The sequence below is a fragment of the Pyricularia oryzae genome, chromosome 4 (genome assembly GCF_000002495.2).
Source record: "Pyricularia oryzae 70-15 chromosome 4, whole genome shotgun sequence".
Taxonomy (NCBI): Eukaryota; Fungi; Ascomycota; class Sordariomycetes; order Magnaporthales; family Pyriculariaceae; genus Pyricularia; species Pyricularia oryzae.
Genome location: NC_017851.1, coordinates 394,233 through 408,195, shown reverse-complemented (window position 1 = coordinate 408,195; position 13,963 = coordinate 394,233). Strand labels below are relative to the sequence as shown.

The window sequence follows — 13,963 nt, the reverse complement described above, 5'->3', positions numbered from 1 at the left end:
CCTGCAATCCAATAATGTTCTGTTTGTTAACCAAAAGCTCGTTTGGATCCGGAACCACCCTCCTCCTTTTAACCGGCCGTATTGCCTCCAGTTGTGCTTCCAATAAGCTGATTTTTTGCTGGGCGCTAGCCAAAAGGGTATCTTTGGCTTCGAAGCTTTTTTGGACTTTTGCAAATAAAAGACGTGAAGTAGCGTTGGTTTTGTTGGATTGGGAAAGTTTTTGCAGTTGAAGTCGGATATCTCGGGTCGTTTTAGGGGTTTTCCAAATAAGTAAAGACGGGTCGTTAATTTTTTGGGCTGGGCTTTCCGGTGTTTTATCCCTTTGCAAACCGTTGTTTTTATCTTTTATAACGTTGGCGTTGCTATTTTCTAACAAAAAAGGGCTTAAAAGTGGTTTAACCAAGTTTACCGGCCATAACCCCGTTGTACGCCAACCAGATTGAATGGTTTTTGCTATAAATGCTTTTAATCTGGCCTTTCGATAACAAAGTAGGAAATTTCGTTTTCCAATAACCGTTGAACAGCAAAACTGGTTTACAAATCCCAGGTGACGTCGATAAGCTTCCTTTAACGGCCCAAAAACCGATAAATCCAACGGTTGAAGAACGTGTGACGAATGAGGGGGTAAATATAGGAGTTGAATATTGTTTTGCAAGCAAAGAAGCATAAATTCGTCCGTTATATGTGATCCATGGCCATCCAAAACTAATAACCGCTTTTCAGGGGTTAAAGGTTGGGTATACGGAATAAACACCTTTTTTAACCATTCGATAGCCGTTTGGTTATTTGTCCACCCGTTTTCGGTTGCATGAAATTGCCAATTATCGAAAGGGCTTAAATCCGTGGGAAACCATTGTTGTTGTACGTTTTTTCCCTTAAATATAACGAGGGGAGGGAGGGCAACGCCCGTAGCCGATATACATTCGATTATAGTCGTCCAACCACGCGTTCCGGGCTCTTTTCGTTGCAACGGCCGGATCCCGTTAAGCCCTAATACTAGGCCATTAGATCCTTTGCCTTCCATTATACCGGTTTCGTCCATATTCCAACGGTTTTCCGGTTTAATAGCGTTAATAACCGGGTTCGTAATATAAAGCCACCAAGATTTAATTACCTCCGTAGTAGCGCCACTAACCCGGGCGTTATCTATTCGACGGGGCCTTTGGGTTTTAAGGATTGGATAACGAGCCAAAAAACGAGTTATCCAACGTTTTCCAAGGCCTTTTGTCTCTCCGGCGGCTTGAAGAATTCGTTCGGCAAAAAAGCGTAATTCTTGATGCGTTGGCGGAAGCCCTAAAGCTGTTTGGGTAAGTACCCAATCAGCCAAATGCTTTTCCTGTTCCGTGGAAAGCCTTTGAAAAGGGCTTTGTGCTTTTTTATAAGGTTGAGAACCTTTAAGTCGACTTTGAAGTGTAGACCTAGTGTTACGACCAGACAGTTGGGCCGGTACCAGGGAGGCCAGGTGGGGTCACACCCCTCCTGACGACACTCGCCCAAAAAAGTCACCGACCGGCAGAACATGGATTACGTAAGGACAAAGCCACGTAACAGCACGTGACTGCCAAGACAGTTGATCTCAAACGGACAAGGGATGATCTCAAAGATCACAACCTGATCTCCAGAGACCCTGGGGAGTCTTTAAGATCAGAGACCTTTCAGGAGAGATCACATTCGGAACATAGTCTATATAAGGCACGCTCATTACCATGTAGATAGATTCGATTCTAGGATTGCTTAGCAGCAATCAAACTCTAGTTAACCTCAATACTTACTTGAGAACGATCATAACTTCACCCCCAGTCATTGAGAACCCCAGTTACCCAGTCAGACGCTCAGTTGCTTCAACCCACTGTACTTTACCCTAAGAACAGGTTACCCCGATACCTTGATCGTAACACCTAGGTATTCCCCATTTTCGGGAGGTTTTTGCAATTGGATTGCCATTATTGACGTCGTTAATTGCAGATATAAGCTGTTTTTCAGTATATTGCTTCATTGGAAAATGGAGAATTAAAATCAGAAAAAAGTAAATCCAAAAGTGACAGATTCATCGAGATATTTATAATAGAAGTTGGAGGATAAAAATAAAAGTGTTGTTATTTTTGGGTGCCGAACAGGGGGGGTGCCGAACAGGGGGTACGCAACGTTACTAGAAGCGATAGCCGAGCGGGAGTGTTTGTATGTAAGAAACAACGCAAAGGCAGAAAAGGGTTTCAACATTGAAAGTGGCACTATAGCATCCGTTGAGATCGCAACGATTGGTTCGATGATTGCGGTCATCTATATCCCTCAATGTGTGTATTTTAACTTTTCACATCGGCTGCTGTGACTTTTCATGAACTTCTATTTTGATCATGAACCGCTATTTTGATGCACAGCTTTTAAAAATAGGGTTCGTTGGGGGAATAAAAATTTGTCACTCCATAAACCCTGCTAATAACGTTCCCACTTCCACCTTATCCCCTGCTCGGTACTCCCCAAGTCCTCAACTCCTTGGTCGGGCTTTCCGGCGCCGCCCAATCCATGAAAATATCTGCTAGCTCCTACCATGTCCCAACGATAATCTTGACTTTACCACCGCCAAACTTCAGCTCTGCACCAGGCGGAAGAAACGAAGCGGGCGTCACGGCGGCGATTGGCCCTCGGCCCGGGCCTCGACGACGCAGGCGTCATCTTCCCAGAGGAAAAAGTCACAGCTCATCGACCTGTCCTTGGAGCACGTCCAGAACCTGCGTCCTTTATTCTTGGTCTCTTTATTCACTCTGCGGATGGAGGCTGCGAGGTCGGGATTACAGTTGCCTTTTTGAACAAATAAATTTGATTAGAAATGTTTGACCAAAGTATGCCCGGTTCGGCTGGGGTCGTGACGAGAAAAGAGACAAAAGACTTACAATACCACCATTTCTTGTCTATATCGTAGTGGGCTCTTGAATTGGGTAGAGTGATGCGATTGCTTGACAAAGAGCCCCCCTCGAATGCTTGGGCATGCGCGAGACCAGCTGCATCAACAGCAGTACTAGATCCCACCGCCGGATCAGCAATCGTGACGCTCGGTCTTCCGCGGCGAGGCGCTGTCCTTGGCATGCCCTCCGTCGGCAGCGGCACCACCGCGACGCTGGGCCTCCTGCGGCCAGGCTCCATCCTCTGCTGCTTCCTCACAACCGGGGTCAGGGGCGCCGAGGCCTCGGCAGAGAGGGCGTGGGAGGGCCCATCGGACGTCACGACGGACGGCGCCCTGTTCCCGATGCGGTCGTTCTGCCTCCGCCGCTCGTGGTCCTCCCACCGCACACCCCTCGGGCTCGCGTACCGTCTCTCGCGCACGGGATCCGCAGCGCCGGGAGTCGTGTCTAGCTCTCGATGCGAGCTGTAGCGTCCGACATTGCCGTGGAGGCTGGTCGGGGCGGAGTTAATCCGGGGTTCGTGTGGGTGGTAGTCTTGGCTCCCTCGCGTAAGCGGTGGTGCGTCCGAATCTGAGTCGTCGTCGACCCGCGCGCGCCTGGATCTCGTGGCAGATTCGTCGGGTGGGACGCTGGGGCGTTGGACTTCCGCGGGGGCCGTGGAGATGACGGTGGGTTGCCTCCAGGTCCAAGTTGGCTCCTTGGACGTCACCATCTCGGCCGGCTCTGCAGTATTTTGCCCCTGAGTAAATGTTGGAGAATCAGGTGCTTTGCTGGCAGGGGGGATGCCGGGAGCATCCCTGCGGTCAACGACCTCCGAGGTGATGGGTGGCGGCGGGTAATACTGGTGTTCCGGGTACCAGGAGCTACCCTCTCCGTCGGAACTGCTTGAATGGCTATCCCAGCGTCGCCTGGCCACGCGAGCTACAGGCGAAGACTCGTCTCCCGAATCACAAGAGTCCGACTCAGCGTCGCGGCGTTCCCGCTCTCGTTCCAGAGATGGCCTCGAACTCCACGCTGCCCGGGCGGCATCGGGATTCCGCGCAGCCCATCTGCGATAGTATTCTTCTGGATCCAACTCGCCCCTGTTGAGGGCAAGCCACTGCTCGTGGTTTCTAAAGTCTCCCTTCCACAGGATGACCTGACGGTCTTTTGCGGCAGCATCGTCCCACCTTTGGTCGGCTGAGTCGTCTGGCGATGGAATCCTGCGAGGATATTGCCTGTCGGTGGAAAAGTTGTTGTCGTCTTCCTCTTGTGCCACCGCCGCCCTTGCGGCCTGGGACGACAGGATCAGCCAGCGGACAAACGGCCGGCTCCTCATGGCGGCAGGGTAGTGGCGCTTCAGCAGCTCGGCGGCGCTGTTCATCATGGACAACATGTTTGCCGACTTTTTGATGTAGTCTATGACGTAGGGCTTGGCGGTGAAGTGAGCCAAGGTGACCGAAGTCGTCTGGTCGAGACATGCCAGCAGGCTGGCCTCGTCGTGGTCGAGCTGCTCCCACGGCCCGGTAAAGTCAAAGTCGAACCTGTCCCTGCCCGGGAGGTTGTTCTGCCAGTTCCAGTGCTCCCTGTAGCCAAACGCTATGGCGTCAATGGCCTTGAGGTCGCAGCAGTCCCAGTGGCGGTTCTGTCTTGACAAGCTGGCAAAGAGGCTTCCCCAGTCTACCCAGTGCTCAAAGTCCGATTGTAATGATCCTATATGGTTGAGTTGGGAGGCAGACTTGAATGCAGCAACGAATAGCTTGATACTCAAGACTATAATCTGCACCTCTGTTGACCCCAGATCGTCCTGAAAATCAAGGTAGCTGAATGTACTGCGCAGCCACTCCACGCTGTAGACGCAATCGTCTGCATGGATCAATACGAGACTTTTGATCAACGACCAGTTCCAAAAAAGCAAGGTCCCCTCCGCCCTGGGATGTAAATCCAGCCACGGGTCCGCGCCGTCTTCCGTGTTCAACCCCTTTTCCCGCCGCGCCCGCCGAAGCCCTTCCTCCTCTATGCTGACCCCGAAGCTCGGCGGGGGCCGCAGCGACTTGAGGGCCTTGTAATCCTCCATGGCCAGGAGCAGTTCTGCATACTGAACAAACACGTAGGGGTTTCCGATGTGCTCTGCCAGTTTGCTGCGGAAGAAGCTCTTGGCCGCTCTGAAATCGCCCACTCTTCGGAGCCGCGCCAGTTCGCCCAGCTCATCGTCGAGGTCCAGAGCGATTGGCAACTGGAGCTGCACGTGAACGTTGACGGGTTGATCGGGGTCGCACGTAGTTTGGTGCTCTTCCTCTGCCGTCATTTGAAATTCCCGATCCCCGTAGGCGTGTCTGTGGGACCCATGGCGAACGTATTCGTCGATATAGACCAACTCGGTCGAGCCCCTCCTGCGACGAGCGCGCGGGCTTTTGGGACGCGCAGGACCCGGAGGAGGTCCTGCGTAGATGACCTGCCCGTCATGGTTGCTGCCCTCGGGGTTGGGGTCGGCGTGGCTCCACCGCCCGCTGAACCTGTCCAGCTCCGCACCTTGTGGTGGCGGCGGCGCAAAGTCGTGGTCGACTGCCCTCCGTGGTCTTGGCGGCCTGTAAAATGAATCGCTCCAGTAGCTTTCCATACTCTGCTTTGTTTATGCCGCGATAGGGCCTTGCTCAGTGCCTTGCCGGCAAGTGAAGAAGATGCGGCAGGATGATAATAACGTCTTGAGAATCTGTCCAAATGCCAAATGCCCACATCATGCTGCGCCCGAGTCTTGGCGTCAGCTTGCGGAGGCCTCACACCCTTGAAGATTGCGGCTGACGGGTCAGGATTGGGATTGGACTCTGGGTTCAGAAACCCCACTCACACACTTCTCTCCCGGGAGTAGAGTCGTCTTGCAAATTGATCAGTCAATTTCTCACTTTATTTCTAGAACTAGTTCTAGTTTTAATCCATCGCTTTCATCTTCATCTGCTCGTGTCAATCCAACCCCGTCAAAACACCAATCACACAAAAACCCCCATGGCCTCAACAAGCCGACCCGGCGACATCACCAGCGCCGTGGTCCCGCCGGCCGCCCAGCAAACCCCCGCTCCATCCTGCCCGGAGCTGAGCAGAGGGACGTGGAGCAAGCGCTACGGGCGGTACGACTTTGAGCGGTTCGACCACGTCAACCACCGCGACGCGCTGGTGGGCGGCGCGTCCATCGGCAGCGTGCAGGTGGACTGCAACCTGCTCTTTGCCGAGTCGCAGTGGGGCGTGCTCGAGGACGCCGACGCCGGCATCGTCTACATTGACTTTTACATCCAGCAGCCCGCCCACTACCGTCTGGACTGGGCGCGCATCGAGGTCACGCTCGAGGACGTGCGCGAGCCGCTCCGTGGCCTGCCCGCCCAGATCACGCCCTACTACGGCCCGCGCCGCGTCGTCGGCCCCGAGAGCACCAAGGCCAAGCTCGAGCGGGTCAGCCTGGAGCCCAGACTCGAGGTCATGGGCGCGGGCGGCGGGCTGGGAGGCAAAGAGTTCGAGACGTCGTTTGAGGTCCCCTGCCGGTGGGAGTTTACGGGCACTCGGGTGTGCCGAAGCGGCAAGGGCAAGAAGGTGTTTACGGGCCTGCACCGGACGCTGGAGTGGAGCCTCAAGGAGAACGAGCTTGACCCCGGGCAGCAGAACTTGGTCAAGACGGCGTTTGCCTTTGCGCGGCAGGGCGAGCCCTTTTTGATGAAGATCAAGGTCCGTGGTGGGTTGAAGGGGACCATGAACAGGATCAAGGCAAAGTTTTCGCACAGGAAGGGTTCGGACGGCATCTCGACCACCAGGATTGGTAGGTACAGTGGTCCTCAGCGATCTCTGGACAGGCTCGCCGGCGATCTTGACAAGGTCATGGAGATGAAGAACCAGCAACTTACTGCGCTGGAGCTGCCTCGACCACAACCTGCCACCTTCTGGCAGGTTTCTAGCCCACAAGCGATGGGAGGTAGTCAGAGTAGCAATGGCGATGCGCAGACCGCTGCTCCGACCTCAGCTCCTCTTCCGTCCGCCTCCAGGCCACAGGCAATCCTCCCAACTGTGGCCTCTCCTGTCCAGATCGAAGCACCAGCACCTGCACCAGCACCAGCACCAGCCACATCGTCAACGAGTTTGCAGGACCGAACGCAGCCGACGCTGGAGAATCTGAGCGCCATGGCGGAGCTTTTTATGCGTCCGAGTCTCGAAACGATACGGCAACAGATGAGCATGCAAACAAGCATGCAAACACCCGCAAATCATCCACCCCCTACAGTGGCGACACTCCCTAGTGAGGTTTCCGGCACGGTAGAAGAAACGCCAGGTGTGACGCCCGCTGCCGTCCCGGAGACTCCGATGGTCTCAACTCGGACCACGGACACATCACCCGGGGAGGCCGCAACACAAGGACCATTGAACGCTGGTCAGGTTACCATAGCATCCGTTGACGACGAGGTCGCCATGCTACAAGAAGCCCTCACGAAGCGGATGCAAAAGCTCAGGAGCGCCTTTCTCTGGATAATATTCCAGCCTCCAAAGCTTCCCTTGCTCGTGTTGCAAAGACTATATCAGCTGATCAAATGGCCACGACTTATTCTCCGCCTCATGCTTCGAGTGTTATTCGGGGTATAAACTAATAAGACACAAAACTACTTCATGAACACTCTATATGCTTATTTACATATTCTATACACGACATGTACAAACTGAAACCCCCTTGCGGAGTACATCTAAACATCTCATAACAGAAACACTCTTCGCCCACTTACTGCTGCGCGATAATCTTGCCAATGGCAGCCTCGGCAGCAACCATGACGATGGCGTTGGTGTTGCCGGTCGGCAGGTCAGGGTGCATGCTGGCGTCGACGACGTACAGGTTCTCCATGCCGTGGACCTTTGCGTCGGGGCCGACGACGGACGTGGCCTTGTCCTCGCCCATGCCGGCGGTGCCGACAAAGTGGTTGCCGGGCTCGATCTTGTCCAGCACGGCGGTCGAGTTGCTGTAGCCCTGCAGCTTCCAGCCCGGGTAGGCCTTGACGGCGGCGACGGTCTCCTCGACAAAGGCCAGCGCGGCCCTGCGGTCCGCCGCGTCGACCAGGTACGGCTTCTGCGTAAAGACCATCTTGCCGCCCGCGTCGATGCCGACGGAGCCCTTGGAGGTCAGGCCGTGCGTCAGGTACGCCTTGATGCTGAACAGGCCGGGCCCGCCGGGCGAGCACGAGCCCTGGATGTAGCGGGTGCGGTTGTCGCCGCCCGCGTCGGTCGACGTCCAGAAGATGAGCTTGTGCATGCCCTGCGCCAGCTGGCCCGACGACCGCTCGTTGTACAGCGAGATGTCGGACCGCGCCGACGAGACGCCAAACGCGGCCGCCGACGCGTTGAAGGCGCCAAAGGTCTCGTTGGTCTGGATGGTCAGCGTGAAGATGGAGTGGTCGCGGATGGTCTTGCCGACCGGCAGGTCCACCCACTGGTCGCGGGCCGGGAGCTTGACGCCGCTGGTGCCGTTCTGGATGATGCGCAGCTGCTCCGCGGGCCCGATGCCCGAGTTGAGCAGCACGCGCGGCGTGCCCCAGGCCCCGGCCGCCAGTATCACCTTGCCGCCCTCGGCGAGGCGGAAGCGCTTCTTGCCGCCCTCGATCTCCACGCCCGTGACCTTGCCGCCCTCGCGGAGCAGACGCGACACGCTGGCGTTGAGCTGCATGCTGAAGCCGCTCTGCTGGCGCGCCACGGGCAGGTAGCTGGCCAGCGAGCCGGCGCGCTTCTGGTCGCCAATGTTCCAGTTCGGGTAGCTGTAGGCCTCGTGCTTCTCGTCGGGCTGCGCGACCTGGTCGACGGCCTTCCAGCCGCGCGACGCCAGGAAGCCGCTGCCGAGCGTGTCGTACAGCCCAAAGTCGTAGCGCCTGCCGTCGGCGGACGGGATCTGCGAGCCCGGGTTGACGGCGTAGACGCGGTCGGCGGCGGGCTTGACGTCGCTCCACTTCCAGCCGCTGGGCCAGCGGTCGTCAAAGTCGCGCGCGGGCGGGTGGACGTAGACGAGGTAGTTGAAGGAGCCGGCGCCGCCGAGGACGCAGGCCGAGACGCCCTCGGTGTCGGGGCACATGTACTTGGAGAAGAGGCCGACGTCGCGCACGGCGGGGGCCAGGCCCGGCACGTCGGTCGGCGTGAGCGTGTCGTTCCACGAGAGGACGTTGTCGGCCCCCGTCGCCACCGTGGGGCCCACGCCGCGCTCCAGCAGGAGCACGTGCTTGCCCGTCTGCGCGAGCCGCGTCGCCGCCACGATGCCCGCCTGCCCGCCGCCCACCACGATGTGGTCGTACGTCTGCTTACCGGCGCACGAGCTGTTGCCGGCTGCCGTGACCGCCGCGATGGCGCACGCCAGGCTGGATAGAAGCGTCGTCCTCATGGTTTACTGGTTTTGGCTGTGGTTGTGGGGGTTGAGAAACTTGTCAAGGATTCTCTGGTAAAAATGAGTGTGAACCGCTGGCAAACGTCGGGGGTGACTGCGCAAACTACGGTGGGTGGTAAAGAGCCAAGGCCCGGTACACCTCGGACCCCCTGTGAGGAGGAACGGCTGTTCTAATATATACAAAAGCTACGCGGTAGTCGAGAAAGAAATCTTCTCCATCTTTTTTCGTCATTGTTACCCTGCCAGTATGCCACTAATATCCAACCGACCTGGGGCGGCAGGCTTGCTAAGCATCAGAGCCCGCTTAGACGACACTTGGTAATAAAACGTCATTTCGGTGTTTTCCCCGTTCTCGGGTGAGGGCCACCCGTCTCGGATTCCAACGCCGGTTAAACGTGGTATACAAGCTTTCTTTCGGGCACAGCAAGTCGACGGCCCAGGTCCTCGGCACTGGCGTCCGTGGTCTCCCCAGGGAGCTCCCAGTTGACAAGTTGACGGTATCCACCGGCGCCCTTTGCTACGTAAATTGTTGGCAACGCCCCGCTTGGCAACCATCGAAGCCCTGGTCAGATCTGCGCCCCTGACTCGCGGCAAAGCCCTCGCTTGCGCAAGCTGCTCCCACCTTCCGCCAACGACGACGAAAGAATGCCAAGTTGCAGCCTTTGCCACTGGAAGCGAAGCGCGGAATGCTCTAGATGCATAGTGGCTTAGGTAGAGGATTATAACCACGAGTTTTCTTTCTTTTCTTTTTTTTCTCTCCCTCTCTCTCTCTCTCTTTTCCCGTGCAGGACAACACCTCTATCCGGTACCAAAACTTGAACAAATTGGCTAATATCCATTTGTGGAACAAGGACTTTTTATCGCAGTAGATCATTTCAGCGAGATTCCAGGAGGCCATGTGGACAAAAGCGGGCTCCTTTTTTGGTGGTTACCCAATCTCGCGGTATCCGCCCTGCCAAGTGAGAAATAACCTGCCAAACGGAAGACGGAAAAAAAGTCATCATCGGCCCGTTGCTTACAAACAAGGCAAAATGAAGCGCGACAAAACAAACCTGGAATCCATTTTTTGCCCTGCGGCCCAGAACCAAGGTGTCAGCCACTTTGGCAGACTGTATCGTCGTACGTAGGCTGAAAAGCCCAGGATGTGGCGTCGTCCAACTGGAGACTGACATTCAATTGGAACTTTGTACTTTTGGTGCTTTGTCGACACTCGACAAACACGTCATGCTTCCCAAATAGGAAGGAAGGAAGGCATTACTACACACGACCCCCTGAATGAATGTATTCGTGGGCCTAAAATGGAGAATACTCGAATTTGCCCTGCACCGACAGTACACGTAAATTCAGAAACCCCACCAAGTACCTATGTCCTGACCTTGTCCTGGTAATAGCACTTTATGAGGTAATTCACATATTGTTGTCCCCCGGACTACGGAATTTCAATTCGTCGAAAGAAAAAACAAGGCCAAACATCGCCGGTACATTCATTCAGGGGGTCATATGTACAGTAATGTGACATTTTACGGCGCCCTGCTTGCCTGCCCCCTTTCTAGTCTAAACCCAAACAAATCTTCTTTCAGCTGCCACGTTAGCATTCCACGCAACCATTCAACCAAGATATTTGTGGTAATACATGTCCATGAAGTAGGGCAATTTGCACGCACCACGTCTAATACTCCCAGACCAAATACCCTTCCAGCTGACCTAAAAAGAAGCCAAGAATTCACCCATCACAGTACCGCATCTTGGCGTGGACTTTTGTCCATCGTACCTAGATCTGTCTTGTACAGGTCGCATACATCCCGGCTGCTTCGCGGTCGCTCAGATTCGCACTGCGGGGATCGACATGCATGCCCAATTTTGAGCAACGAGTTTAGACCTTTGTCCACTTCCTGCGCGTCTTGGCATCGGTGAGCTGAGCCACAACCCTCGCGCCCTTTGGTGTCAGCGACTCAGCAGTATTCCGAGGCCGCAGCGTCAACCAGCTGAACGGGGGACGTATAAGCGAAAACCGTCGGCATCTTACATACACAAACGCGTCACGCCCCGCATTATCCATGCCTCCGATCCAGTCCGAAGCCTACAGCCCGGCCGGCCACAACGTACGGTGTTATGTAGCTAGGCAGCGAGCTGAAAAATGACTCCAGGAAAAAAAAATACAAGCTGAAAAAGTGATTCCAGAAAAGTACTTAAACATGGCGATCTCCTCGTTGTAACAAGACCAAATGTGATTATCTCCAAGTGACAGGTTGTCCATCCATAGTGCTGTACATCCCACAAATCCAGTCCCCAGCGCAGGAAGAATGTTTAGACCGTCTCTCCTCTCCCTGATCGGCCTCCAGCTGGCCGGGCTACTGGCGCCACAATCGCTGCCCATGGCCGTCCAGGCCGCCCGCAACGGTCTCTGTCCCATCCCCGGCCCGGTCCTCCCGGCCCCCAAGGCGCCCAGCAGCCGCCCGGCGGCCGCCGTGGTGGCAGCCGGCGCCAAGGAGCTGCTCGACGGCGTAACCGCGGCCCTCAACTACACGGCCGTGTCTATAGCCGTCAAGTCAATCCACGAGGACGGCTACATGCTCGAGTACCACCGCACGCCGCCCGTGTTGGACCCCAGGGGGGTGCAGCAGGTCGACGGCAAGTCTGTGTACCGCATCGCCAGCGTCACCAAGGTCTTTGCCGTGTTGGCCGTCCTCCTGCTCGATGGTGTCAGCTTGGATGATCCCATCACAAAGTACTTCCCGGAGTTTGAGAAGCTCAACGAGCAGCCCGAGGTCAAGGACGAGCTTACCCTTGTCGACTGGGATGAGATTACCCTGGGCGCGCTGGCTTCTCATCTGGCGGGCATCAAGGCAGACTGTGAGTGTTTATGTTGTTCATGAGAATCACCTCCAGATTGCCATGCTGGATTGCTGTTATTATGACTTTATAGGAATGGTTGTACTGAAGAATATTTGACACTCTTAGTCAGTAGCGACCTTTCCACTTATAAGTCTTTCGACCCGGACGTTTATGGATTACCTCCGCGCGGCAATTCATCTCTCCCATGGTGCTCTGGATTTCTGGGGGTTCGAGAGTGCACCGTCGACGGTAAGAGCCATGATTCCCAATCCAACAGGATACAGTCTAGTTGCTATTGGTGTCTCGAAACTCTTTGGTTGCTTACTAACTGTACTTTGGCCAGACTTTCTGCAACTCTTTGGAGACAACTGGCCGGCGCTCGCACCCTTCACCACACCCGTCTACTCCAACAACGGTGCTGCTATCCTCGGGCTCGTCGTCAGCAAGGTTTCCGGCAAGTCCTTTGAGGCCTTTGTGCAAGAGAAAATCCTCGACCCTTTGAACATGAAGCATACCTTTGCCACCAAGCCCGACGATAAATTGGGCGTCATCAGTGTAGAGGACACCATGTGGGCTGCCGACATGGGCTTTACGGGGCCGTAGGTTATCCCACCTCTTGATATTATTGGCTTTCTTTCTTCCAACACAAACACTGATTAAAACGAACTCATCCAGATCTGGAGCCTACTACGCGTCAACCGACGACCTCATCGCCCTCGCCGACGGCATCCTCAGCAACAAGCTCCTCAGCCCCGCCAAGACCCGCAAGTGGCTCAAGCCCTGGGCCACCACCGCATCCTCGGGCACCATGGTCGGCGCCCCGTGGGAGATCTACCTCGCCAGGAACGTCACGTCCGACCAGCGCACCGTCGAGGTCTACACCAAGAACGGCGGGCTCCTGACCTACAGCTCGTACGTCGTCCTCGTGCCCGACTACGACCTCGTCTTCACCATCCTGGCCACGGGCCCCACCGCGGAGCTCCCCTACCTCGGCACCCAGGTCATCCTCAGCACCCTCGTGCAGGCCCTCATGCCTGCCCTCGAAGCATCGTCGCGGGACGAGGCCGCGCCCCGGTACGCGGGCGTCTACCGCGACGAGGCCACCAACTCCACCGTGAGTATCGCGCTGGCCGCGGACGACCTCGGGCCGGGGCTGAACCTCACGGGCTGGGTCGTCAGGGGCAAGGACGTCATGGCGGCCTTTGTCGAGCCGCTGGACCTCACCCCGCCCCCGGCCGACGTGCCGCCCCCGCCGCCGCAGCTCCTGACCGCCACCGCGCGGCTGTACCCCACCAACCTCAAGAACGAGAAGCGCGAGAGCTGGAAGGGCGTGATTGGGGTGGGCTCGGCGGAGCAGCTCGCGCAGCTGGATGCGCTGCTGGCCTGGGAGCAGGGGTCGTGCGGCACGTGGGGCTCCATCGACAGGCCGGCGTACCAGATGCGGGCGGTGGATCAGTTCATCTTTGGGCTCGGGGAGGACGGCGCTGCGGTCAGCGTCGAGCTGCCTTCGTTCAAGGTCACGTTGAAGAAGGAGGGTGCTGCGGTTCCGCCAAAGTTTAGAAGGTGAATGGGTCTGCTGGAATCCACGGCCTTGTAATTGCATAAATGAGCTTTTGGACTCTTGAGGGTGCCGTCCACCAGAGGTTTAGTTTGTGAATAATCAGTAATCCGTCACTAATATGAGATGTGCTGTCATTTAACCAAAGGTCCATCATTGCTTAGGGAGAATAGGCGTAGTTGTGGAAAGGTTGTAAGATCACATACTGAAAACGACATTGTTAAGCGTAGCGCCATCTAGTCTCACATGTATCAGTGGAGGTGGTCATCCTCTCGAGCTTAGAGAAGACATGTATTT

General features: G+C 56.0%; 4 protein-coding genes across 4 annotated transcripts; 2 read left to right on the top strand and 2 right to left on the bottom strand.

The window, feature by feature from the left end:
- Positions 1-2,250: 2,250 nt before the first annotated feature.
- On the bottom strand, positions 2,251-5,571 carry MGG_08489 (uncharacterized protein). The gene is made up of 2 exons (XM_003715949.1): positions 2,892-5,571; positions 2,251-2,799 (listed from the first exon to the last, which is right to left on the bottom strand). Exons 1-2 carry the CDS (start codon positions 5,497-5,499, stop codon positions 2,624-2,626), a joined length of 2,784 nt encoding a protein of 927 aa, XP_003715997.1. The 5' UTR covers positions 5,500-5,571; the 3' UTR covers positions 2,251-2,623.
- Positions 5,572-5,749: 178 nt separating this feature from the next.
- On the top strand, positions 5,750-8,457 carry MGG_08488 (uncharacterized protein). Its single transcript, XM_003715948.1, has one exon. It carries the CDS (start codon positions 5,883-5,885, stop codon positions 7,497-7,499), a length of 1,617 nt encoding a protein of 538 aa, XP_003715996.1. The 5' UTR covers positions 5,750-5,882; the 3' UTR covers positions 7,500-8,457.
- Positions 7,633-9,319, bottom strand: MGG_08487 (cellobiose dehydrogenase; the record flags this gene model as incomplete). Its single annotated transcript, XM_003715947.1, has 1 exon — positions 7,633-9,319. The coding sequence occupies exon 1, from the start codon at positions 9,268-9,270 to the stop codon at positions 7,633-7,635; it is 1,638 nt and encodes a 545-aa protein (XP_003715995.1). The 5' UTR covers positions 9,271-9,319.
- Positions 9,320-11,508: 2,189 nt separating this feature from the next.
- Positions 11,509-13,783, top strand: MGG_08486 (beta-lactamase). Its single transcript, XM_003715946.1, has 4 exons — positions 11,509-12,126; positions 12,235-12,357; positions 12,452-12,707; positions 12,784-13,783. The coding sequence occupies exons 1-4, from the start codon at positions 11,577-11,579 to the stop codon at positions 13,673-13,675; spliced, it is 1,821 nt and encodes a 606-aa protein (XP_003715994.1). The 5' UTR covers positions 11,509-11,576; the 3' UTR covers positions 13,676-13,783.
- The last annotated feature ends 180 nt before the right edge of the window (positions 13,784-13,963 follow it).

Bases quoted from the DNA above. Each gene is read 5' to 3' on its own strand.
- MGG_08489 (XM_003715949.1), bottom strand. From the start codon at position 5,499: ATGGAAAGCTACTGGAGCGATTCATTTTACAGGCCGCCAAGACCACGG. The intron at 2,800-2,891 runs GTAAGTCTTTTG...TTGTTCAAAAAG, and splicing joins AGACAAGAAATGGTGGTATT to GCAACTGTAATCCCGACCTC.
- MGG_08488 (XM_003715948.1), top strand. From the start codon at position 5,883: ATGGCCTCAACAAGCCGACCCGGCGACATCACCAGCGCCGTGGTCCCG.
- MGG_08486 (XM_003715946.1), top strand. From the start codon at position 11,577: ATGTTTAGACCGTCTCTCCTCTCCCTGATCGGCCTCCAGCTGGCCGGG. The intron at 12,127-12,234 runs GTGAGTGTTTAT...TGACACTCTTAG, and splicing joins GGCGGGCATCAAGGCAGACT to TCAGTAGCGACCTTTCCACT. The intron at 12,708-12,783 runs GTAGGTTATCCC...GAACTCATCCAG, and splicing joins GACATGGGCTTTACGGGGCC to ATCTGGAGCCTACTACGCGT.